The following is a 27,170-nucleotide window of genomic DNA, read 5'->3' as shown; positions in this document are numbered from 1 at the left end:
AAGAAAGAAAGAAAGAAAGAAAGCGGCAAGCAAAGTGTGGTGGTGCATGCTTGTAATCCCAGCATTCAGGAGTCTGAGACAGAAGAATGGCAGTTCACCGAAAACCTGAAATACTACTTAGTGAGTCCCTTTGCAACTCAGTGAGACCCTATTTCAAAATAAAGAATAAAAAAATAGGGCTGGTGCCGGGCGTGGTGGCGCACGCTTGTAATCCCCGCGCTTGGGAGGCTGAGACAGGAGGATCGCACGGGTTCGAAGTCAGCCTCAGCTACTTAGTGAGGCTTTCAGCAACTTAGTGAGACCTTGTTTCCAAATAAAATATAAAAAAAAGGTCTGGAAGTATAGCCCGGAGGTAGAAAGCCTTTGGGTTCCATCCCCAGTACCACCAAAAAAAAAAAAAAAAAATAGGGCTGGTAGCTGGATGTGGTGGCGCACGCTTGAAATCCCAGCATTTGGGAGGCTGAAACCGGAGGATTGCGGTTTGTGGACAGCCTCAGCTACTTAGTGAGGCCCTCCGAAACTTAGTGAGACACTGTCTCAAAATAAAGAATAAAAAATAGGGCAGGGGGTGTAGCTTGGAGGTCAAATGCTGCTGGGTTCCATCCCCAGACCCGCAAAAAATAAAGAAAGGAAGGAAGGAAGGAAGGAAGGAAGGAAGGAAGGAGAAAGAAAGAAAGAAAGAAAGAGAGAGAGAGAGAGAGAGAGAGAGAGAGAAAGAAAGAAAGAAAGAAAGAAAGAAAGAAAGAAAGAAAGAAAGAAAGAAAGCGGGCTGGTGGTATAGCTCAGAGATAGAATGCTCCTGGGTTCTACCCCTAGTACCACACACACACACACAAAAAAAAAAAAAAAAAAAAAAAAGGAAGAAAGGAGAAAATCAGGCTGGGGGTATTGCTCAGAGGTAGAACACCCCTGAGTTCAATCCTAGTACCACAAAGAAAAAAGGAAGGAAGGAAGAAATTTTTCTAGCCGGGCATGGTGGCGAATGCTTGTAATCCCAGCATTTGGGAGACTGAGACAGGATGATCCTGGTTCACAGACAGCCTCCGCTACTTAATGAGGCCCTTTGCAACTTAGTGAGACCCTGTTTCAAAATAAAGAATAAAAAATAGGGCAGGGGGTGTAGCTCAGAAGTCAAATGTCCCTGGGTTCCATCCCCAGACCGCCCCCAAAATAAATAAAAAAGAAAAGAAGGAAATCTTCCTGAGATAGAAATAGAAAAATTAAAATTAAGTTGAGAAAAAATTTACTTCTTTTGTGTTGTGCGTGTGGAACTGGGAGTTGAGCCTTATTATTATTTGATGGTACTAGGCTTCCTGAAAACCCTTCTACCTCTGGGCTACACTCCCAGACCTATTTTTATATTTTTATTTTGAAACAGGGTCTCTTAAGCCAGTAAGGCTGGCTTCGAACCTGCGCGATCCTCCTGTCTCCACCTCCCAAGCGTGGCAATTACAAGCATGCATGACAACCCCCCCCACCCCCACCCCCCCACCCCCGGCTGAGCCCTATTTTTTTTTAAATAGGGTTTCATTAAGTTGCAGAAGGCCTCACCAACTAGCTGAGGTTGGCTGCGAACCTGAGATCCTACTGTCTCAGCCTCCCAAGTACTGGGATTCCAAGTGTGTGCCACCAAGCTTGGCTAAAACTTAACTTCTTTATACATATTTTCAGGAATTACCACTCCATACCTTTTTTTTTAAAGTAAGGGGAGGACTTTATCAATGACACATCTATACACACAAAAGGGGACAGATAGATGAAAATGCAAACTCAGGACTTATTCATCAGAATGTAATAGAGCCAGGCATGGTGGCACATTTCTGTAATCCCAATACTTGAGAGGCTGAGATGGAGGATTGCAGGTTTGAAACTAGCCTCAGCAACTTAGTGAGGTTCTGTGCAACTTTGTGAGATTCTGTCTCAAAATAACAAATAAGGCTGGGTGTGGTGGTGCACGCTTGTAATCCCCGCGCTTGGGAGGTGGACACAGGAGGATCGCGCAGGTTCGAAGCCAGCCTCGCTGGCTTAAGAGACTCTGTTTCCAAATAAAATATAAAATAGGTCTGGGAGTGTAGCCCAGAGGTAGAAGAGTTCCATCCCCAGTACCACCAAAATATAAATAAATAAATAAATAAATAAATAAATAAATAAATAAATAAGAGCCAAAGCATGGTGGCACACATTCTACCTCTGAACTACATTCCCAGCCCATTTTTATTTTTATTTTGAAACAGGGTCTTGCTAGGTTGATGAGTCTCACTACTTGCTGAAGCTGTCCTTGAACCTGCAGTTCTCCTGATCCCCCCCCCATACTGAAGGATTACAGGTCTGTAGCACCATGGCTGGCTCTCTTTTTTTTTTTTATTTTTCTTTTGAAACAAGGTCTTGCTTGCCTGTGAGCTTTCCCCTGGCTCCTCCTATTTCTCCTTTTCTCCCCTATACAAGATGTTGAGTTAGGCACTGATAATTTCACCTTATCTGTACATGATATCAATGAGAGGGTTTCCTTCATTACTATCTCACTCCCATCCTCCCCTAGACCTCCTCCATCATCTCATGGGGTTTCTCCTTGAAGTCTCTCTGGTATCCTGATTGTTCCCCTAATTTCCACATATAAGAGAATACATATGACCCTTCGCTTTCTGTGACTGGCTAATCTCACTTGATAGAATATTCTCCAGGTCCTTCCATTTTCCTGCAAATGACAGAACTTTGTTCTTCACTGCTGAGTTCCACTGTGTTTATTACATAATTTTGTAACCCATCATCTATAATCTGGTTCCTTTTTGGGAATAAGAGACAGGAGGACTGCAGGTTCGCAGTCAGCCTCAGCAACTTAGGACCCTGTTTCAAACAAATGATAATAATAATAATAATAATAATAATAATAACAACAACAACAACAATAGGCCTGGGAGTGTAACTGAGAGGTAGAACACCTCTGAGTCCAACCCACAGTACACAAAAATAAAATAAGAGCTGGGCAGAGTAACAGGAGAATCTACAGGTTCTATGAGGATAACCTCAGCAAGTAGTGAGATTCTCATTAACCTAGGGAAACCCGTTTCAAAATCAAAATAAGGCGCCGGGTGTGGTGGCGCATGCTTGTAATCCCCACGCTTGGGAGGCAGAGACAGGAGGATCGCGCTGGTTCGAAGCCAGCCTCCCTGGCTTAAGAGACCCTGTTTCCAAAGGAAAAGGTTAAAAAATAGGTCTGGGAGTGTAGCCCGTGGGAGTGTATCCCGGAAGTAGAAGGGCTTCCAGGAACCCCAGTACCACCAAAATAAAAAATTAAAATTAAAATTAAATAAATCAAAATAAGGCTGGGCTGGGCATGTAGCTCCCAGCACCATCACCAAGAATCGCCTCTAACTGCTAGAGGGCTTAGTAGCACACCAAATGCATGAGGAACTCATTTGAAATACTGTCCAGTTTCCTAAAACGAGGATATCCGATTGCTTAGTAATAAAATAGTCCCACACATTTCCACATAAACTGTATCTCCTATTCTGAAATACGGTCTAAGTGTCTCTCAGCCTTTTGTTGTTGTGGGTATAGGGGGAAACCCAGGACCTTCCAACCTCCGACATACACCCCTGCCATATTTTTTATTATTTTTAAACAGGTTATCACTAATTTGCAGAAAGCCTCACTAAGTAACTGAAAGTACCCACGAACCTCAACCATCCGGTTTCATTTTCTCGATTACAAGCGCGTGCACCACCGCGCCCGGAAGTCACAGCTTAGTAAATCTTAAACACCTAACGCTTCCAAACAACGTACAGAATAATATTGAAAATCAAGCCAGGAAAACCTATTAAGACTAGAGATCTACCAACCCACCAAACTTCTACTTTTCACAACAAAATTAAAAACGGAAGCCACTCAGACTGCGTTCCCTCCCTCTAACTCTCCCCAAAGGAGAGAAGAACGATCATCAATGGCAAATGGCAGCTGCTATAAAGCAACACCAAGAGCCGGCTTCACGCTCAGAAGGGAACGCTGCATCTCTTCCTCGTGGTTTCCGGTACTCTACACGATCAGAGAAACTTCTCTAGTAACGAACTATAGAAATGATCCCTGAAAGTATAGTCTTAACAAAACGGGCTTAGTCTCTAGCTAGTGACCGAAACCCACACATATTTTGCTGATGGTGATTTCTTAAACACCATTTTTCTCAAATGTATGTCGGCACACGTTTTCTAAAGAACATTTTTCCTATACCAAAGTTTGATAAAACATTTGAAATACACTGATTTTTCTCAGATTTTTCAAGCGATCGCAAATTAGCATACAGCTCCTAACGAGCCAATCACTCGCCACTTATTTCCAACCTCGCCCCCTGACAGTATCATGTTTACCCACGTGATACTGACGTCTACATAGCGCGTCGGAGTGAATCGTTGCAAATATAAACCGAGTTGTCGAAGCCAGGTGGTTTTTCAGGAGAAAAATAAAACGTGGGTAGCAAAAGCAGCAATCTAAAGCCAAAGACTGCGCCATTTACACTACTTGTCCTCTTTAAATTTTATTCTGTGTGCCGGGAGTGGTGGCGCAAGCTTGTAATCCCAGCATTTGGGAGTCTGAGACCAGAGGATCGCGGTTGGCGGACAGCCTCAGCTACTTAGTGAGGCCTTCTGCAACTTAGTGAGACCCGATTTCAAAATAAAGAATAAAAAATAGGGCAGGGGGTGTAGCTCGGAGGTCAAATGCCCCTGGGTTTCATCCCCAGACCCGAAAAAAAAAAAAGTATTCTGTGATCAAAACGTCACGCATAAACCAGGCACGGTGTCGCATGCATGTAGTCCCAGCATTTAGGAGGCTGAGACAGGAGGATCCAGGTTTGCGGACAACCTCAGCTGGTTTAAGAGACCCTGTTTCCAAATAAAATATAAAACAGGTCTGGGAGTGTAGCCCGGAGGTAGAAGGTCCCTGGGTTCCATCCCCAGTACCACGAAAATAAATAAATAAATAAACAAACAAACAAACAAGCCGGGGGTGGTGGTGCACGATTGTGATCCCAGCATTTGAGAGGCTGAAACAGGAGGATCAGGGTTCGAGGCTACCCTTAGGTACTTAGTGAGGCCCTTTGCAACTTAGTGAGACCCTAAAATAAAGAATAAAAAAAAATAGGGCTAGGGGTGTAGCTCGAAGGTAGAATTTCCCTGGGTTTCATCACCAGACCCATAATAATAATAATAATAATAATAATAATAATAATAATAATAAAAATAGGGCTGGGGGGGGTAGCCCGGAGGTAGAAGGGCTTCCAGGAACCCCAGTACCACCGAAAACAAAACAAAAAAAAATAAAGAGTATCCCCCTCCCAGCATTTGGGAGCCTGAGACAGGAGGATCACAGCTCCAGGCCAGCCTCAGCTACTTAGGCCCTCTGAAACTCAGTGAAACCCTGTTTCAAAATAAAGAATAAGGAGCCGGGTGTGGTGGCACACACTTGTAATCCCAGCATTTGGGAGGCTGAGGCTGGAGGATCACGATTCGCAAACAGCCTCAGCTACTTAGTGAGGCCCTCTGCAACTCAGCGAGACCCAGTTTCAAAATAAAGAATCAAAAATAGGGCAGGGGCTGTAGCTAAGAGGTTGAATGCCCCTGGGTTCCATCCCCAGACCCGCAAAAAATAAATAAATAAATAAATAAATAAATAAATAAATAAATAATAAAATAAAGAATGTTTAAAAATAGGGCTGGGGGTGTTGCTCAGAGGTAGAATGTTTCTGGGTTCTATCCCCAGTAACCACAAAAAAGAAAGGACAAATACAAATGACCAAATGAAAGAAAAAAAGGAATAGAAAGAAAGAAAAATAAAGATGCATAATGTTCAAGAGATGCCTTGGACATAATAAATATCATAAAACTGCATCTCTCTTTTTTTTTTTTTTTTGCCCTGCCCAATGTTTTATTCTTTATTTTGAAACAGGGTCTCACTAAGTTGTGGAGGACCTCATTAAGTAGTTGAGACCGTCTACAAACCGCGATCCTCCGGCCTCAGTGCCCTGAATGCTGAGATTACAAGTGTGTGCCACCACGCTCAGCTTTATTTTTTATTCTTTATTATTATTATTTATTTTTATTTATTTATTTTTATTTATTTATTTATTTATTTATTTATTTATTTATTTATTTATTTTGCTGGTACTGGGGTTCCTGAAAACCCTTCTCCGGGCTACACTCCTAGACCTATTTTTTATATTTTATTTGGAAACAGGGTCTCTTAAGCCAGCGTGGCTGGCTTCGAACCAGCACAATCCTTCTGTCTCTGCCTCCTAAATGCGGGGATTACAAGCGTGAGCCACCACACCGCCCAGCTTATTCTTTATTTTGAAACAAGGTCTCACTAAGTTGCAGAGGGCCTCAGTAAGTAGTTAAGGCTGGCCATAAACCTGTGATCCTCCTGTCTCTGTCTCCCAAGTAATAGAAAAATGGAAGCCAGGCATGGTGGCACATGCCTGTAATCCCAGCATTTGGGAGGCTGAGACAGAGGAAGTTCACAGCCAGCTTCAGCTATTTCATGAGGCCCTTTGCAACTCAGACCCTGTTTCAAAATAAAGAATTTTAAAAATAGAGCTGGGGGTGTAGCTCGAAGGTAGAATGCCCCTGGGTTCCATCCCCAGTACTGCAAAATAAATAAATAAAAATAAGAAATATGGACCAGGATTCCTCTGCTACCTCAACAATTAGCTTTGTTTAGAATTTTCTTACCTTTCTTAAGAATTTTCTTCACTTTCACATAGTTCCCTTGTCTGACATACTCATGAAGCTGAGCTTCCAAGGAGTCATTTCTTAAGGTACCAAGCCGAACAGGACAAGGAACTTGAAGATGAACAGCCCGAGACATTCTGCCTCAAAAGAGAGCAACACAATTATTCAAACTGAACCAAAATCGCAAAGAAACAATTTAAGATTCTTTCACATTTGGCAATCTTTCCACCTTCATTAATATAGCTGTCCATAAGTATCTGAGGGGGACTGGCTACTGGAACACCCACAAATACCAAAATCCACAGATGTTCAAGTCCTTTATATGAAATGACAAGGTATTTGCATATAACTTTTTTTGTGTATGTGTGGTACTGGGAATGGAACCCAGGGACCTTCTACCTCCGGGCTATAATCCCAGACCTATTTTATATTTTATTTGGAGACAGGGTCTCTTAAACCAGCCGAGGCTGGCTTCGAACCTGCACGATCCTCCTGTCTCAGCCTCCCAAGCACAGGGATTACAAGCGTGTGCCACCATGCCTGGCTTTGCACATAACTTATACACATCCTCTTAATATACTTTGTGTGTGAACCCAGAGGCAATCTCCATCTGAACTATACCATTAGTGGCCCTTATTACTTTTGTTTTGAAACAGGGTTGCAGCCAGGGGTGGTGGTGCATGCCTGTAATCCTAGGACTTGTGAGGCTGAGACAGAAGGACCACAGGTTTGAGGCCAGCCTCAGCAACTTAGTGAGACTCTCAGAAACATAGTGAGAACCAATTTTATTTCATTCATTCATTCATTCATTCATTCATTCATTTATTGTGGTACTGGAGATGGAACCCAGGGGCTTTCTACCTCTAGGCTACACTCCCGACCTATTTTCTATTTTATTTGGGAAAAGAGTCTCACTAAATTACTGAGAGTCTCACTAGGTAGCTGAGGCTAGCTTCGAACCTGTGTGATTCTCCTGTCTCAGCCTCCCAAGCGCTGGGATTACAAACATGTGCCACCATGCCCATCTGAGACCCTATTTTAAAACAAACAAACAAACAAACAAACAAACAAACAAACAGTAAACTGGGCGTGGTGGTGCACTTTTGTAATCCCAGTACTTGGGAGGCTGAGACAGGAGGATCGCAGGTTCCCGGACAGCCTCAACTACTTAGTGAAGCCTCTGCAATGTAGTGAGACCCTGTTTTAAAATAAAGAATAAGCCGGGCATGGTGCCGCACACTTGTAATCCCAGCATTTGGGAGGCTGAGACCGGAGGATCACGGTTCGCGGACGCCTCAGCTACTTAGATAGGCCCTCTGCAACTCAGTGAGACAGTTTCAAAATAAAGAATAAAAAAAAAATTGGGTAGGGGGTGTAGCTCAGAAGTCAAATGCTTCTGGGTTCCATCCCCAGACCTGAAGAAAAAAAAAATTAAAGCATGTTTGGCTAAACTACAGAAGTTGACATATTCATCATCCTTCTGTTTAAAATCCCAAGTACTAGGATTACAGGCATGCACTGATCCCAACTAAGATATGATTTCGTTTTGGTTGTGTGTGTGTGTGGTACTGAGAATTGAACCTTCTATCTACACCCCCAGCCCTATTTTTTTTAATTCTTTATTTTGAAACAGGGTCTCAATTAAGTAGTTGAGGATGGCTCCGTCTCAGCCTCTCAAGTACTGGGATTTCAAGCATGTGCCAAACCTGGCTCTTATTATTTATTTACTTATTTATTTATTTTTGTGTGTATGGTACTGGTGGTGGAACCCAAGGGCTTTCTACCTCCGGGCTATACTCCCAGACCTATTTTATATTTTATTTGGAAACAGGGTCTCACTAAGTTGCTGAGAGCCTCACTTAGAAGCTGAGGTTGGCTTCACACCTGTGTGATCCTCCTGTCTCAGCCTCCCAAGTGCAGGGATCACAAGTCACCATGCCCAGCTTATTTTTTGTATTTTGAGACAGGATTTCAGTAGGTTGTAGAGGGCCTCACTAAATTGTTGGAGCTGGCCTCCCAAATACTGAGATTAGAAGTGTGCACCACCATACCCAGTGGGACATCGTACTTTTAATTTCTTGCCTTCAATCTTACAAATCAAATAGAAAACTAAATTTAGTTAAGCCCTGTTTCCAAGATAAAAGTAAAACAGGCAAGCCAGGCGTGGTGGCGCAGGCTTGTAATCCCAGCATTCAGGAGGCTGAGACCTGAGGATCCTGGTTTGCGGACAGCCTCAGCTACTTAGTGAGGCCCTCTGCAACTCAGTGAGACTCTGTTTCAAAATAAAGAATAAAAAATTGGGCAGGGTGTGTAGCTCGGAGGTTGACCGCCCCTGGATTCCATCCCCAGACCCGCAAAAAAAAAAAAAAAAAAAAGTAAAACAGGCCAGGCATGGTGGTGCACACTTGTAATGCTTGCACTTGGAAAGCTGAGACAGGAGGATCACACAGGTTCGAAGCCAGCCTCAGCTACTTAGGCTCTCAGCAAATTAGGGAGATCCTGTCTCCAAATAAAATGTAAAATAGGTCTGGGAGTATAGCCTGGAGGTATAAAAGCCCCTAGGTTCCACCCCCAGTACCATAAAATGTAAATAAAAAGATAAAGAACGCAGAGAGAGAGTGCTTCAGCAGAGGTAGGCTGCCCCTGGGACCTATTTCTATTACTGAAATATTAATAAACAGTCTACATACTACTAACTTTAAACAACAAACCGGGGGAGAGCGCGAACGCAGTCCCCCACTACCACAAATTATGCAGTCAAGTTTCCCACATTTGGGGAAATCGCAGGGGTCAGCACAGACGGAGTGCAATGGATGAGCCTCGCCCTGGGAAAACCACCTTCGTGATCATGGTATCTCCCCTGCCAGGTAAGTATGAGTCAGGAAAGGCCCCTGACCTCTCACTCTCAGATTCCAAACACTTTATACATATGGTCACTATCTTTCCCCAAGCTCCAACTTATTGCTTACACAATAAGAACTTCTCCAAATCCGTATGTCTCATATAACAACATTTTGAATGACAGAACACTTGTAAAATTCTCCAAAATGTAAGTAATGTGAATAAAATCAGAAAACTGTACTCATCTACATACACCAAGCCCCTTGGGATGACGTCAAATGCTCCTGACGAATCTGAGGCATTTGTTGACGTAGGCAGAATAGCCCACCAAAACGTGTTACCTTGCTCCTGGCGATGATTTTGCAGATGTGACTAAGGATTTGAGATAAGAGATGGCCCAGTGGCCCAGTCTAAAATAATCACAGCCCAAAGAAGAGAAGGCAGGAGATACTAAATTATTACTACGGAGCTAATAAATTTGAAAGGAGATAAAAAACAGATCTAGAAAAAAAAAACCAAAAAACCGAAGAAAAGCGACTTAAGCTGTAAAACCCCACCCGGAAAATAAGCTATCACCCCAGTAGTATTCTATAACCCAACATCTTGTGTGTTACTGGTGGTGGAACCCAGAGGATTTTCTAACTCCGGGCTATACTCCCAGACCTATTTTATACTTTATTTTGAAAACAGGGTCTCACTAAGTTGGTGAGAGCCTCACTAAATAGCTAAAGCTGGCTTTGAACCTGTGCTATCCTCCTGTCTCAGCCTCCCAAGCGCTGAGATTACAAATATGTGCCACCATGCCCGGATATATAATATATATATATATATATATATATATATATATATATATATATATATATATATTTTTTTAGTTCTGCTTTACAGTCAGGCTTGGTGGCACACACTTGTAATCCCAGTACATGGGAGACTGAGACAGGAGGATTGAGTTTTGTAGCCAGTCTCAGCAACTCAGTGAGAGCCTGTTTCAAAATAAAGAATACCCGGCCAGCCATGGTGGCTCATGCTTGTAATCCCAGCATTTGGGAGGCAGAAACCTGAGGATTATGGTTCACAGACAGCCTGAGCCACTTTGCAACTCAGTGAGACCCTAATTAAAAAAAAATAAAAAGAATAAAAGTTAGGACCGGGGTGTAGTTTGGAGGTAGAATGGCCCCGGGTTCCATCACCAGTACTGCAAAAAGAAAGAAAGAAAGATCGGACTGGGGTGTGGCTTGGGGGTAGAATGCCCTTGAGTTCAATCCCCACTATCACAAATAATAAATAAATAAATAAATAAATAGCCGGGCATGGTGGCGCGTGCTTGTAATCCCTGCGCTTGGGAGGCTGAGACAGGAGGATCACACAGGTTCAAAGCCAGCCTCAGCTACTTAGTCAGGCTCTCAGCAATTTAGTGAGACCCTGTTTACAAATAAATTATAAAATAGGTCTGGGAATATAGCCAGGAGGTAGAAGGCCCCTGGGTTTCACCCTCAGTACCACAAAAAATAAAATTAAATAAATAAATAAATAAATAAATAAATAAATAAAAGTTCTCCTTTGAAACTTTCTGGGGTAACTATTTTTTTCTTCTTCTGGTACTGAAGATGGAACCAGGGGCATTCTATTTCCAAGATAAACCCCAACCCTATTTTTTTTTTCTGTAATAGAGATGGAACCCTGGGGCCTTCTACCTCTGAGCTACACCCCCAACCCTATTTTTTATTCTTTATTTTGAAACAGGGTCTCACTGAATTGCAAAGGGCCTCCCTAAGTAGCTGAAGCTGAGAACTGAGATCCTCCTGTCTCAGCCTTCCAATTCTGGAACTACAAGCTTGTGCTACCATGCCTGGCTCTGCCTGGGTCTTTATTTATTTATTATATATATTTTGGTGGTACTGGGGTTCGTAGAAGCCCTTCTACCTCCGGGCTACACTCCCAGACCTATTTTATACTTTTTTTTATTTGGCAAAAGGGTCTCTTAAGGCAGCGCAGCTGGCTTTGAACGGGCACAATCCTTCTGTCTCCACCTCCCAAGCGCAGGGATTACAAGCATGGCTTTTTTTTTATTTTGAAATAGGGTTGTTTTTTTTTTTTTTCATTTGAAACTGAGTTGCAAAGGGCCTCACTAAATAACTGAACTTGTACTTCTGTCTCAACCTCCCAGATGCTGGGATTAGGTATACCAGCATGCACCAGCATGCCAGGCTCAGCAGTAACTTTTATTTTTATCTTATTTTATTTTATTGTGGTACTGGGGGTGGAACCCAGAGGATTTTCTACCTCCCGGCTATACTCCCAGACCTATTTTATACTTTATTTGGAAACAGGGTCTCACTAAATTGCTGAGAGCCTTACAAGGTAGTGGAGGCTGTGTGGTTGAACCTGTGTGATCCTTCTGTCTCAGCCTCCCAAGCGCTGGGATTACAAACTTGCGTCACCAAGCCGGCTTTGGGTTGTATGTATGTATGTATGTATGTATGTATGTATGTATGTATGTATTTTGTGGTGCTGGGGATGGAATCCAGAGGCTTTCTGCCTTTGGGCTACAATCCCAGACCTATTTTTATATTTTATTTGGAAACAGGGTCTCACTAAGTAGCTGAGGCTGGCTTCAAACCTGCACAATCCTCCTGTCTCAGCCTCTCAAATGCTGGGATTACAAGTGTGTGCCACCACTCCCTGCTCAGTGGTGACTTTGTTACAAAAGTGACAGGTATCCCTTGTACAGAATTTTAAAAGTACAGATCTTCTTTTGTGGTATTGGAGATTGAATCCAAGAGCATTCTACCTCTGAGCTACACCTCAGCCCTAATTTTTATCCTTTACTTTGAAACAAGGTCTCACTAAATTGCAGAGGGCCTCACTACATAGCTGAGGCTGGCCATGAAACTTTGGAACTTCAATTCTGCAAGTGTGTGCCAACACATCTGACAGAAAAAAAAATTTTTAATTAAAATTGACAACTACATAGCCGGGCGTGGTGGCGCACACTTGTAATCCCTGTGCTTGGGAGGCCGAGACAGGAGAATCGCACAGATTCGAAGCCAGCCTCAGCTACTTAGTGAGGCTCTCAGCAACTTAGTGAGACCCTGTTTTCAAATGAAATAGAAAATTGGTCTGGGAGTATAGCCCGGAGGTAGAAAGCCTCTGGGTTCCACCACCAAAAAGAAAAAAAATTGACAACCACAAGCCAGGCATGGTGGCACATACCACCCAATACTTGGAAGGCTAAGACAAGAGGATGCAGGTCTGCTGACAGCCTCAGCTACTTAGTGAGACACTCCGCTCTGCAACTTAGTGGGACCCTGTTTCAAAATAAAGAATAAAAAAAAACTAAGCAGCGAGTCTGTTGAACCGCCACTTCTGGCTCCCCCAGCCCTATTTTATTTTTATTGTTTGAAACAGGGTCTCTCTGGGTTGCTGAGTCTCACTACATAGTCAAGGCTATCCAGTCTCAGCCTGCCAAGTACTAGGATTACAAGGGTGTACCACCCTACTGCCTAACAGTGATGTTTTGTAGTTGTCGACTGACCTCCCTTCCCTTCCCTTTTCTTTTTCTCTCTCTCTCTCTCTCTCTCTCTCTCTCTCTCTCTCTCTCTCTCTCTCTCTCTCTCTTTCTACTTCCTTCCTTCCTTTTTCTCTTTCTTCTTTTCTTTCTCTCTTTTGTGGTTGCTGGGGATTGAACCCAGGGGCATTCTACCCCTGGGCTACATCCTTAGCCTGATCCCCCCCCCCATACTGGGGATGAAACCCAGGAGCATTCTACCTCCCAGCTACACCCCCAGTCCTATTTTTGTTATTCTTTATTTTGAAACAGGGTCTCACTGAGTTGCAACTAAGTAGTAGCTGAGGCTATCAGCAAACCACATCTGATTCTCCTGTCTCAGCCTCCCAAATGCTAGGATTACAAAAATTTGTGCCACCACTCTGGGCTTCAAAGCAGAACTTAAAAAAAATATTACAGCTGTCCTCAAAACTGCGGTCCTTATCTCAGCCTCCCAAGTACTGATTACAGGCATGTATCACATTGTCCAGCCATTTAATCTTAGTAAAGCAATGTTATTGAAGGTAGACACTTTTTTTGCGGGTCTGGGGATAGAACCCAGGGGCATTCGACCTCCAAGCTACACCCCCTGCCCTATTTTTTATTCTTTATTTTGAAATCAGGTCTCACTGAGTTGCAGAGGGGCTCACTAAGTAGCTGAGGCTGTCCACGAACCATGATCCTCTGGTCTCAGCCTCCCAAATGCTGGGATTACCATGGCTGGCTGATACCTTTTTTATTTTCAGAATTCTGCCAAATGAAACAAAAACTGTCAGTAACAAAATAATCAGTATTTCAATGCCATGCAGCCTTCTGGCTCTATAAAATATCTGAGGACAGTCTTTCAGCACTGATGTCTGTGAATCAGGTGCGATGCCAGAGCCAGAGATACAGAAATGAAGGCAAATCCCAGTCTGAGAATCCAGGGGTGATCTTAGAGGATTCATTAGTATACCCATCACTAGTTATCTAGGTAAGAGTATTTTAGGATAGCTGCTGGTGGGAATTATAGACCAGTCTTGGGACATTTTAAAGGGCAATGTGATAAGACTTTTAAAATATTTTTCAAAATTGTAGTGTTGGAGAGTGAGGCTATTGAGGTGTGTAAAGAAATGGAATATTTTTCCTCTTTGCTCTCCTGCTGGGTAAAGGCACTTTTATTGCCTGTCACTGATTAGCAGATACTGATGTGTTGCCATTGAGTAAACTTGATTTATATGCGCTCAACAAAGGTTTTTTTGTAATTTTTTTTCTTGAAATTGTATTTTTTCATTGACTTAATAATGACAAATCTAATGTGTGTAATTATCTATGCATTTTAAGTTAAACTGCCTAAAATGTGATTTGAGACATGCATTCGTATTATGAACTGTAAGCAATCTGAGATGTTGTTAGGTTTTATCACCTGCTGCTGTATTTGTAAACAAAAAAAATGTTGCTTTAAGAAGTAATTATAATTAGGAATAGGCTATGATGTGATACTTGATATTTTTAAGATAAACTTGTTTGCTTTTGTGTATTATATCTGAATGCTTAAAAAAAAAAGTATGTATTTTCAGGTTAAAAAAAAAAATTACACAGTGAGGCCTGGTGGTACAAGCTTATGTAATTCCAGTACTTGAGAGGCTGAGATTGGAGGATCCCAGGTTTGCAGCCAGCTTCAGCTACTTAGTGAGGCCCTTTTTTCAAAATAAAGAATTAAAAACAGGGCTGGGGGTGTAGCTCAGAGGTAGAATGCCCCTGGGTTCCATTCCTAACAACACATTTAAAAAAAAAAAAAAAAAAAAGGCTGGGAGTGTCATATGTCTTGGGGCCAATCCCCAGTACCTAAAATTAAGCAAGCAAGCAAACAAAACCCATCACTGTTATATACAATAATTCCAGTTCTTTACACACACACTTTTCTTAAAACAGGTTTTGGCCAAATTGCCCAAGCTAAAATAAAATTTCCTGGCGATCCTGCCTCTGCCTCCCTCTACAGTGGCTGGAATTACCCAACAAAAGTTGTAACTACTTGGCCACATTTTAGTTACTTTGATTTAGAGACTTAAGAGCTCTTTCTAGGTGGATGAAATCTTGCTAAATTGCTAAGGTAGGTGTAGACCCAGTGACCCTCCCCATTCAAAACCCCTAAGCATAATGTAACCCCCAAACTAAACCCACTATTTAGGTCCTAAACTTACTAGAAAAACATCACCTTGAAGCTGTTTTTTAACAGTGCTATCAGGGGAGAGCGCGAACGCAGTCCCCCACTACCACAAATTATGCAGTCGAGTTTCCCGCATTTGGGGAAATCGCAGGGGTCAGCACAGCCGGAGTGCAATGGATGAGCCTCACCCTGGGAAAACCACCTTCATGATCATGGTATCTCCCCTGCCAGGTAAGTATGAATTGGTCATGACCCTGGCGCGACCCGCTCCTTTACACACCACTCTACAGTTCAGGTTACTCCTAAATCGTCCCTAACTAGACCTTATCTATATTCTGAGAGCTAAAATACTGATTTTAGTACTACATTTTGGTACTGATATTAAAAGTTATATGATCTATTCAGAGAAGATTTCCAAGTAATGCGCTTCCAAAATGCACTGAGTCTCTAATCTACATACTCCACCTCCCCGCGGTACGTCATGCGTCGGCCTGCTGCTTAGAGCGCTTTCGTCAGCCCTTTTGACAGGCTGCAGCGTAAGCTGTGGCCTGGCTTCCAAATCCCAGTTCCTTTTCCCTTTGCACTAATTCGAGTGACATCTGTCCGGCTATTTTCCTAACAGAAACTTAAACCTCTCCCAACTATTGGCGTAGCCAAAGGCCTTGGGATCTCCCTGTGAGGAAAGTCACTTATCAAATGTACCCGAATGTTTTTTTGTTTGTTTTCAGTGTTTGAAGCTAGGAGCATTCTACTCCGAGTGACACCCCCAGCCCTATTTTTCATTCTTTATTTTGAAACAGGGTTTCACTGGGTTGCACAGGGCCTCACTAAGTAGCTGAGGCTGTCTGTGAACCACTATCCTCCTGTCTTGGCCGCCCAAATGCTGGAATTACAAGCATTCACCTCCACACCCAACTCTGAATGAGTTGTTTTTTGATTGTTTGTGGTACTGGGGATGCAACCCAGGGGAATTCTATCTCCGAGCTACACCCCCAGCCCTATTTTTATCCTTTGAGACACGGTCTTACTGAGTTGCATGGAGCCTCACTAAGTAGTAGCAAAGGCTGGCCTCAAACCACAATCCTCCTGTCGCAGCCTCCCAAATGCTGGGATTACAAGCGTGCGCCACCATGCTCGGCTCCTATGAATGAGCTTTTAATCGTGAGCAAACAATTGTCCTCAGATACTGACAAGCCATGCCAGCCCACTGTGGTTTCCTTCTATCCCACGAAGTAGAGCACGGCATGTGAGTGAGGTGTATTTGGTGTATTTGCCAAGACCAAGAATTTTACAGGGGAGTTATGTTGTTCTGGGGACCGTACCCAGAGCCTCAAAAATGCAAAAATGTTAGGCAAGCACTCCACCGCTGAGCCACACCTCCAGTTAAAATGGGAGTTTTGTTTTTATTTCTGTGTGTGTGTGTGTGTGTGTGTGTGTGTGTGTGTTACTGGGGGTAGAACCCAGGGGCTTTCTACCTCCAGGCTATATGCCCAGATCTGTTTTATATTTAATTTGGAAACAGGGTCTCACTAAGTTGCTGAGAGCCTCACTAGGTAGCTGAGGCTGGCTTCGATTGTGCAATTCTGTCTCAGCCTCCCAAGCGCAGGGATTACAAGCATGTGCCACCACGGCCCGTCTAGAATGAAAGTTTTGGAATCAAAGATCTGTACTGCAATCTGTTCTTATTTTTGTTTGTTCAGGGTGTGCGTATGTGTGTGTGTGTGTGTTTGGGGATTGAACCCAGGGGCATTCTACCTCCGAGCTACACCCCCAGACCTATTTTTATTCTTTATTTTGAAACAGTCTCACTGAGTTGCAACGGGCCTAACTATGCATTACCAGAGGCTGTCTGTGAACCACGATCCTCCTATCTCAGCCTCCCAAATGCTGGGATTACAAGCATGTGCCACCATGCCCAGCTTTCTACTTTTTATATGGTAACAGGGTCTCACTAAATTTCTGAGGCTGGCTTTGAACCTGTGATTCTCTTGTTTCAACCTCCCAAGTGTACACCTGGGAGTACAAGTGTACACCACCATGCCTGGCAATCCAGTGTTTGTACTGCACAACTCAGTAAGTTTGTAGCCCTCTGAACATGTTCCTCCATTTGAACATGTACATTACTGACCTTGGAGGAGTTCTTGTGAGAATTAAACCAAATAAAGTAGCAAAGCAACATCCTAAACTGTAAAACATGTGAGTCAGGCAACCCAATAAAAACCTTAAAACAAACCAAAAAATATAAACAAATATCTATAATAGCTAACTAATATCTCCTGAATGCTTACTGTGTACCTAGCTTTTGTATATCTTCACAATTCTCATTGGATTAATACTTGTTTCACAGATAAAACAAAAACAGGCACACAGCAGGGGTTGGTGGCACACACTTGTAATCAATCCCAGTACTTGGAAGGCTAAGACAGGAGGATTGCAGGTTTACAGCAAGCCTCAGCAACTTAGTGAAATCCTCTAATCTAGTGGTACCCTGTTTAAAATAAAATTTTAAAATAGGGCTAGAGATGTAGCTCAAAAAATTCCCCAGGTTCAATTCCCAGGACCCCCTCACACAAAAAAGAACCTGAGTTTATCCGGGTGTGGTGGCACAGTTTGTAATCTCAGTATTTGGGAGGCTGAGATATAAAGAGTGAGGGTTCAAGGCCAGCCTCAGCTACTTAGTGAGGCCCAAACTACACCCCTGCCTTATTTTTTATTCTTTATTTTGAAACAAGGTCTCACTAAGTTGCAGAGAACCTCACTAAGTACCTGAGGCTGTCTGCGAACTGTGGTCCTCCGATTTCAGCCTCCCGAATGCTGGGATTACAAGGGTGCGCCACCATGCCCAGCTGGATGAGCACTCTTGATTTGATCCCCAGTACTGAGAAAAATAAAGAAAAAGAAAAATTACGTCTAAAAGACAAGATACGAGCCAGGCGTGGTGGCACACTCTTGTAATCCCTGCACTTGGGAGGCTGAGACAGGAAGATCACACAGGTTCGAAGCCAGCCTCAGCTACTTAGTGAGGCTCTCAGCAACTTAGTGAGACCCTGTTTCCAAATAAAATATAAAATAGGTCTGGGAGTATAGCCGGGAGGTAGAAAGCCTCTAGGTTCCACCCCCAGTACCACAAAAAATAAAATAAAAGACAAGATACAACCAGGTGTGCTGGCACACACATATAATACCAATACTTGGCAGACTGAGCCAGGAGGATTGCAGGTTTGTAGCCAGCCTTCCTCTGTAACTTAGAGAGACCGGTTTCAAATTAAAAAACAAATCCGGGCGGGGTGGCACATGCTTGTAATTCCAGCATCCAGAAGGCTGAGACTGGAGGATGGTGGTTCCTGGACACCCTCAGCTATTTAGTGAAGCCCCCTGCAACTTAGTGAGACTGTTTCAAAATAAAGAATAAAAAATAAGGCAGGGGGTGTAGTTCAGAGGTCAAAAGCCCCTGGGTTCCATCCCCAGACCCACAAAAAAATTAATTAATTAAATAAAACAGGAGCCAGGCGTGGTGGGACACACTTGTAATCTCAGCATTTGGGAGGCTGAGACAAGAGGTTAGCAATTCGCAGAAAGCCTCAGCTACTTAGTGAGTCCCTTTGCAACTCAGTGAGATCCTGTTTCAAAATAAAAAATAGAGCCGGGCATGGTGGCGAAAGCTTGTAATCCCCGAGCTTGGGAGGCTGAGACAGGAGGATTGCACAGGTTCGAAGCCAGCCTCAGCTACTTAGTGAGGCTCTCAGCAACTTAGTAAGACCCTGTTTCCAAATAAAATATAAAATAGGTATGGGAGTATAGCCCGGAGGTAGAAAGCCCCTGGGTTCCACCCCCAGTACCACCAAAAAAATAAAAAAATAAAAAAAAATAGGAATGGGGGTGTAGCTCAAACGTACAAAGTAGAATGTTCCCTCCCCAGTACCACCCCCCCAAAAAAAAAAATACTGAATAAGGAGAAACAATTTACAGAATCTAGGTGAGGAGATGCCTGCTTGTAATCCTAGTCCTTGGAAAACTGAGACAGGGCTCTCTGGCTCAAGGACAGTCTCTGTAATCTAAATGAGACCCCGTTTCAAAATAAAGAATTTAAAACAGGGTTTGGGGTGTAGATGAGAGGTAGAATGCTCCTAAGGTTCAAAACCCAAAACTGGGAAAAAAAAAATTGTAGGCCACAGCTCAGAGGTAAAAACGGCTCTGGATTCAAATTTAGCACCACAAAACCAAACAAGCAAAAGCCAATTAATAGGAACTGTCCCTATATTGCTAAATACAGCTGTAAGAAAAGCTTTATAATCTCCATACTTTGGTTTCAAACCCATTATTTCACAACAGGTAAGTAACACCATAACCTACTTTTTTAACACCAATTACCAGGGGAGAGCGCGAACGCAGTCCCCCACAACCACAAATTATGCAGTCGAGTTTCCCACATTTGGGGAAATCGCAGGGGTCAGCACATCCGGAGTGCAATGGATAAGCCTCGCCCTGGGAAAACCACCTTCGTGATCATGGTATCTCCCCTGCCAGGTAAGTATGAGTTGTTGCCGGCTGCAACCTTCACAGCCAGGCGTGCACAGCACTACATACGTAGGGTCATATCATAAATGTTCACCTCAAGGCTCTAAATCTTGAATTCGAACATCCTGAAGCATTTGTGAGGACTAGATGACTTTAAAATTTCTCAAACAACACTTCAAGAAATATATTAATAGAAGAATCTTTCCCCAGTTTGCACCGGATGCATTACATCTACATATTACCCGCCTCTAGGGATGACGTCAGAACCGGAACTTCCCTCTGAATCCTCACTTCCTTTCTCCTTGGGAATGCTGACATTGCCTGTGAAGCCCTTAGCAACTGATAACTGCTTTGTTTTGCCGCCTGCTAGAACTGAATGGATATTTTATTTATCGCCTTCCCCCACCACCTACACAAAAAACACTGAAGATTGAATCTAGGGCGTTTTACCACTGGACTACATTTCCAATCGTTTTTAATATATATATATAATTTTTTTTTTTTCTTTTTAGTTCTGGGGATTGAACTCAAGGCCCTGTTCTACTTCCAAGCTACATTCCCAGCCCTATTTTTTTTTTTTTTATTCTTTGTTTTAAATGGAGTCTCACTAAATTGCAGAGAGCCTAAATTGATGAGGCTGGCCTCTAACCTGGGATCCTCAGGTCCCAGCCTCCCAGGTATTGGGGTGACAAGCATGCACGACCACACTCTTTTTTTTTTTTTTTGCGGGTCTGGGGATGGAACCCAGGGCGTTCGACCTTCGAGCTACACCTCCTGCCCTATTTTTTATTCTTTATTTTGAAATAAGGTCTCACTAAGTTACAGAGGGCCTCACTAAGTAGCTGAAGCTGGCCGCAAACCATGATCTGGTTTCAGCCTCGGGATGCTAGGATTACAAATGCGCACCACCACGTCCAGCTTCGCTCGGCTTTTTTTTTTGAAACAGGTTTTGGCTAAACTGCTGAGGCCAAGACAGGGAATAGCAGGTTTAAAGGCACCCTGGACAATTAGGCTCTCAGAAACCTAGTGAGACCTTTTTTTTACAATAAGAAACAAAACGTCCGGGGAGCGTAGTGGCACACACTTGTAATCCCAGTGCTTGGGAGGCTGAGACAGGAGGATCGCACAAGGTTCAAAGCCAGCCTCAGCTACTTAGTGAGGCTCTCAGCAACTTAGTGAGACCCTGTTTCCAAATAAAAATAGAAAATAGGTCTGGGAGTATAGCCCGGAGGTAGAAGGCCTCTGGGTTCCACCCCCAGTACCACCAAAAATAAATAAGTAAATAAAATAAAATGTCTGGGGAGCTGGAACAACTCTGGGTTCAATCTCTAGTATCAAAAAGAATAAATAAAAAAAGCCGGGTGTGGTGACGGACACATGTAACCCCAGCATTTAGGAGGTTGAGTCAGGAGGATCAGGGTTCGCAGACAGCCTCAGCTATTTTGTGAGGCCCTTTGCAACTGAGACCCTGTTTCAAAATGAAGAATAAAGCCAGGTGTGGTAGTGCACACTTGTAATCCCCAGCATTTGGGAGGCTGAGACAGGAGGACCATGGTTCGAGGATAGCCTCAGCTAATTAGTGAGGCCCTCTGCAGCTCAGTGAGATCCTGTTTCAAAATAATAATAAAAATAGGGCTGGGGCCAAGCACAGTGGCGCACTCTTGTAATCCCAGCATTCAGGAGGCTGAGACCAGAGGAATGAAGATTGCGGACAGCCTCGGCTACTTAGCAATGCCCTTCGCAATTCAGTGAGACCCTGTTTCAAAAAAAAAAAAAAGACTAAAAAATAGGGCTGGGAATGTAGCTTGGAGGTAGAATGCCCCTGGATTCCATCCTCAGTACTGCAAATGAATGAATGAATGCATGAATGAATGCATGCATGCATGCAAAGGATTGGAGCAGCAAGCCTGGTGGCACACATTTGTAATCCCAGTACCTGGGAGGCTGAGACTGGAGGATTCTGGGTTTGCAGCCAGCTTCAGCTACTTAGTGTAGCTCTCTGCAACTTAATGAGACACTGTTTCAAAATAAAGAATATAAAATAGGGCTGGGGGTGTAGCTTGGAGGTAGAATGCCCCTGGGGTTCAATCTCAAGTACCTCAAAAACAAAAAAGAACCTGGGGTGTATAACTCACAGGTAGAATGCCCTGGGCTCAAGTCCCAGTATTACAATAAATAAATAAACAGATTGTTGAGGTTGGTCCCCAACTTGTGATCTTCCTACCTTAGCCACCTGAGTAGCCAGAATTACTAGCATACAGCACTGTATTTAGTGACATTTTCTTCACAAACATAGAAATCAGATGCACAGCTTTCCAGTGCGAATCACGTGTAACTAATACACACACACACACACACACACACACACACACGGTGGGGGGGGGATTTACTGGGGTGTAGCTCACAGGTAGAATTTCCCTGTACCCATAAAATCCTCAATCCTGCCAGGGGTGGTGGCACACACTTGTAATCCCCGCGCTTGGGAGGCTAAAACAGGAGGATTGCACGGGTTCGAAGCCAGCCTCAGCTACTTAGTGAGGCTTTCAGCAATTTAGTGAGACCCTATTTCCAAATAAATATATAAAAAGGTCTGGGAGTATATAGCCTGGAGGTAGAAAGCCTCTGACTTCCACCCCAAGTACCACCAAAAAATAAATAAATAAAATAAAATCCTCAATCCTCAGTACTGCATTAAAAAAAAAAAAAGACTGTGGGTACAGCTTTGAGGTAGAATGCCTCTAGGTTCAATTCCAAGAACCACAAAATAATAATGAAATAATACATTAAAAGGGTTGGGGATATGGCTTACAGTAGAATGCCCCAGGGTTCAATTTCCAGTACCAAAATGAAAAAAGGTAATGGTGGGTACAAGAATATAATGCTTACTATATGCCAGGCATTGATCTACATCTTTTTTTTGGGGGGGGCAGTCTGGGGATGGAACCTAGGGACATTCGACCTCCCAGGTACAACCCCTACCCTATTTTTTATTCTTTATTTTGAAACAGGGTCTCACTAAATTGTGGAGGGCCTAAGTAGCTGAAGCTGGCTGCGAACTGTGATCCTCCAGTCTCAGCCTCCCGAATGTTGGGATTACATGCATGTGCCACCATGCCCGGCAATCTACATGTTTTAAATATAATAATGAACTTAATCTTCATAGCCACTCTACAGAGGTAGCTACTATTGTTATCTGCAACTCTACAAATGTGAAAACAGTCACAAAAAGGTTACCTTTTTATGATACTGGGGACTGAACCCAGGGGCATTCTACTTCATAGCTACATCCCTAGTCATTTTTATTTTTATTTTGAAACAGGGTGTTGCCAGGTTGCTGAGTCTTGTTACATTGCTGAGACTGACTGTGAATGTGTGATCTCCTGTCTAACCCTCTCAAGTAATGAGATTAAAGCATGTACCACCACATCTGGCTGAAAGGTTAACCCTATTTATTTATTGATTGATGATGATGGGAATAGAACCCAGGGACATTCTACCTTCAAGCTATACTCCCAGCCCTATTTTATTTTTAATTGTTATTATTTTAATTATTTATTTTTATGGTACTAGGAATGGAAATAGGGGTATTCTACCTCTGAATTACACTCCAGCCCTATTTTTTTTTGTTTGTTTGTTTGTTTGTTTTGGATGGTAATGGGGGTGGAACCCAGGGGCTTTCTACCTCCGGGCTATACTCCCAGACCTATTTTATACTTTATTTGGAAACAGGGTCTCACTAAGTTGTTGAGAGCCTTACTAAGTAGCTGAGGCTGGCTTTGAACCCGTGTGATCCTCCTGTCTCAGCCTCACAAGTGCGGGGATTACAAGCGTGCGCCACCATGCCCGGCCTTCCAGCCCTATTTTTAATTCCTTATTTTGAAACAAGTTCTAAATTGTGGAGGGCCTCACTAAATAGCTAAGGCTGGCTGCGAAATTGCAGTCCTGTCGCAGCCTCCCAAGTACTGGAATTACAAGCATGCTCCACCATGCTCGGCTTATGTTTTATTTGAAAACAGTGTCTCACCAATAAAAATTTTAAAAAAATAAGAAAAGAGCATCTCACAAAGTTTCTGGGAATCTCACTAAGTTGCCTAGGCTGACTTCAAACCTGTGATCTTCCTTTCCCAGTACTGAAGTACTGGAATTACAGGGGCACACCACTATGCCCAGTTAAAAGTTAACTTTAAAGCCGGGCGTGGTGGCGCACGCTTGTAATCCCCGCGCTTGGGAGGCAGAGACAGGAGGATCGCGCTGGTTCGGAGCCAGCCTCGCTGGTTTAAGAGACCCTGTTTCCACATAAAAAGTTAAAAAAAAAATAGGTCTGGGAGTGTAGCCCGTGGGAGTGTAGCCCGGAGGTAGAAGGGCTTCCAGGAACCCAAGTACCACCAAAAAAAAAAAAAAAAAAAAAAAGTTAACTTTAGACTTTTCACTGTAGTTGTGGACTCCATTCTGATTTCACTTGGTGTATGAATCCTCAAAACTCACTGTTGCCCATCTTATTCATTTATTTATTCATTCACCAATAAACACATGGTACATTGCTATTGTTGGGGATATAAAGATGTAAGAGTCAGTCCAATCCCTGCTTCCAAATGAACCGAAGTATGGAAAGAAGGCAAATTAATGTGAAAAAAATCCCTTGTGAATCTCCCTAACTTTCCTATATCCCTCATATCAAGCCAGAATTCCCAGTCACCTCACGTGAGGCAAGAGGCCCCTGCCCAGTGATGCCACAGTTCCTCACATACTGGCTCATTCCCACCAAGAGTTTACTTCAGAAGGCATCCGAGGAGGGTCCCTAGATGATTTTTTTTTGTAGTGCAAGGGACTGACCCCCAGCTCTTGCAAATATTAGGCCAGTACCCCCACTGAGATCTATCCCCAGCCCTTAGGAAGGGTGAGATTTGAGCCCAGTCTTAAGGAGTGGAAAGACAGATAATATTTTATAAAAGGAAGACAAAAAGCCTGAAAAGAATAAAAGAAAAATGGGCTTTTTCAGTGAGAGGTTAAGGGAATATTTATGTGTGCTATTTATCAGTAAGTCTGTATATAATTAAAATAAATGCTAAAGAATGAAATAAAAGCTAGGCATGGTGGCACACGCTTGTAATCCCCATACGTGGGAGGCTAGACAGGAAGGATCGCAGGTTCGCAGCCAGCCTCAGCTATTTAGCGAGGCCCTCTGCAACTTAGTGAGATCCTGTTTCAAAATAAGGAATACAACGCCAGGCAGGGTGGCGCATGCTTGTAATCCCAGCACTTGGGAGGCTGAGACAGGAGGATTGTGCAGGTTCAAAGCCAGTCTAGGCTATTTAGGGAGGCTCTCAGCAACTTAGTGAGACCCTGTTTCTAAATAAAATATAAAAAATAGATCTGGAAATAGAGCCCAGAGGTAGAGAAGCCCCTGGGTTCCACCCCCAGTACCACCAAAATAAATAAATAAATAAGGAATACAAAATAGGGATGGGGGTGTAGCTCTGAAGTACAATGCCCCTGGGTTCAATACCCAGTATTGCAAAATAAAAAAAAATAAAAGGGAGTAGAGGATTTGGCCATGAAATGATGGTCACTATAGGCCAAAAGCAACCCTTCCTCTCTTTTTTTCTTTCTTTTTTTTTTTTTTTTTGGTGGTACTGGGGTTCCTGGAAGCCCTTCTACCTCTGGGCTACACTCCCAGACCTATTTTTTATATTTTTATTTGGAAACAGGGTCTTTTAAGCCAGCGCGGCTGACTTCGAACCTGCGCAATCCTCCTGTCTCCGCCTCCCAAGCGCGGGGATTACAGGCGTGCGCCACCACGCCCGGCGTTCTTTCTTTTTTTTTGAGGTCCTGGGGATAGAACCCAGGGGCCTTCTCCCTCTGGGCTATACCCACAGACCTATTTTATGTTTTATTTGGAAATAGAGTCTCACTATGTTGCTGAGAGCCTAAGTAGCTGAGGCTGGCTTCAAACCTGCGCAATCCTCCTGTCTCAGCCTCCCAAGTACTGGGATTACAAGCGTGTGTCACCATGCTCAGCTTCAAAAGTAACCTTTTCTACCTATATATTGAACATGTTGATCTTGAAACTAGGGGGAGGGGTATGTGTTCAAAGATAACTGGCTCAAAAGAAACATTAAGGTAGGAGAGTGAATGACCCTAAGTGCCAGCCCAAACACTAGGCTTTGGATGAGAAGCAATAGTACATGTCTGTCTGTCTATCTGTCTGTCTGTCTCTTTCTCTCTCTTTTTTGGGAGTAGTATTGAGGAATCGAATCTAGGTCTCTGAAGATGCTAGGTTAATGCTCTACCACTATGTTACATCCTCAGCCCCTGAAGGACTCCTTCCAAAGTTCCTGTGCAGGGGGAAATGATAAATTCTGCATATAGAAGTAAATACATTATAGAAGAGCTGGGCGTGGTGGCACACACTTGTAATCCCAGCATTCAGGAGGCTGAGACAGGAGGATTGCGGTTCGCAGACAGCCTTAGCTACTTAGTGAGGCTCTTTGCAGCTCAGTGAGACCCTGTTTCAAAATAAAGAATAAAAATAGGGCTGGGGGTATAGCTTGGAGGTAGAATGCCCTTGGGCTCCATCCCCAGTACTGCAAAAAAGAAAAAATTATGGAATAAATGAAACAGCTCTCAGAGATTAATAGGAGAAAAGGGGAGAGAGGAGGAAGAGGAGGAGGAGGAGGAGGAGGAGGAGAAAGAGAGAGAGAAAGAGAGAGAGAGACAGACAGAGAGAAGAGAGAGACACAAATGTGGTTGAGGAGAGGAAGAGGGAACCCAAGATAAGGGCACCACAAAATACACAAAAGAGCTGGGTGTGGTGGCATATGTCTATAATACCAGTTATCCAGAAGCTGGGACAGGAAGATCACAGGTTAAAGGCCAGTCTCAGTAACTTAGCAAGACCCTCAGGAACCTATCAAGACCCTGTTTCAAAATAAGAGCGGGGCGTGGTGGTGCACACTTGTAATCCCCACACTTGGGAGGCGGAGACAGGAGGATCGTGCAGGTTCGAAGTCAGCCTCACTGGCTTAAGATACCCTGTTTCCAAATAAAAATATAAAAAATAGGTGTCTCGGAGTGTAGAGGGTTTCCAGGAACCCCAATACCACCAATAAATAAAATAAAATAAAGTAAGACAGTGTGATGGTACATACTTGAAAGGTACATGGAGTATAAGCCACAGGTTTGCAGTTAGCCCTCCACAACTCAATGAGACCCTCTTTCCTCATAAAGAACAAAATAGGACTGAGGGTGTAGCTCAGGAATAGAATGTCCCTGGGTTCAATCCCCAGTGCCACAATAAATAAATAAATAAATAAAATAAAGCCAGGCTTGGTGGGGCATGCCTATAATCCCAGTACTTGGGAGGCTAATACAGGAAGATCATAGGTTTGAGGACAGC

At 43.3% G+C, this 27,170-nt stretch overlaps 1 protein-coding gene across 1 annotated transcript in view; it reads right to left on the bottom strand.

Moving 5' to 3' along the window:
- Window positions 1-6,855, bottom strand: part of TEX14 (testis expressed 14, intercellular bridge forming factor) — a gene marked incomplete at both ends in the record, with an annotated part of 133,108 nt that extends 126,253 nt beyond the window's left edge. Inside the window, one exon of the mRNA XM_080714030.1 lies at window positions 6,720-6,855. Within this exon, the coding sequence (XP_080570156.1) occupies window positions 6,720-6,855 (136 nt within the window). The remainder of the gene's footprint in view (window positions 1-6,719) is intronic.
- Window positions 6,856-27,170: the final 20,315 nt, after the last annotated feature.

Source organism: Muscardinus avellanarius (genome assembly GCF_963383645.1).
Source record: "Muscardinus avellanarius genome assembly, chromosome: 16".
NCBI lineage: Eukaryota > Metazoa > Chordata > Mammalia > Rodentia > Gliridae > Muscardinus > Muscardinus avellanarius.
This window is presented reverse-complemented; position numbering and strand designations above follow the sequence as displayed.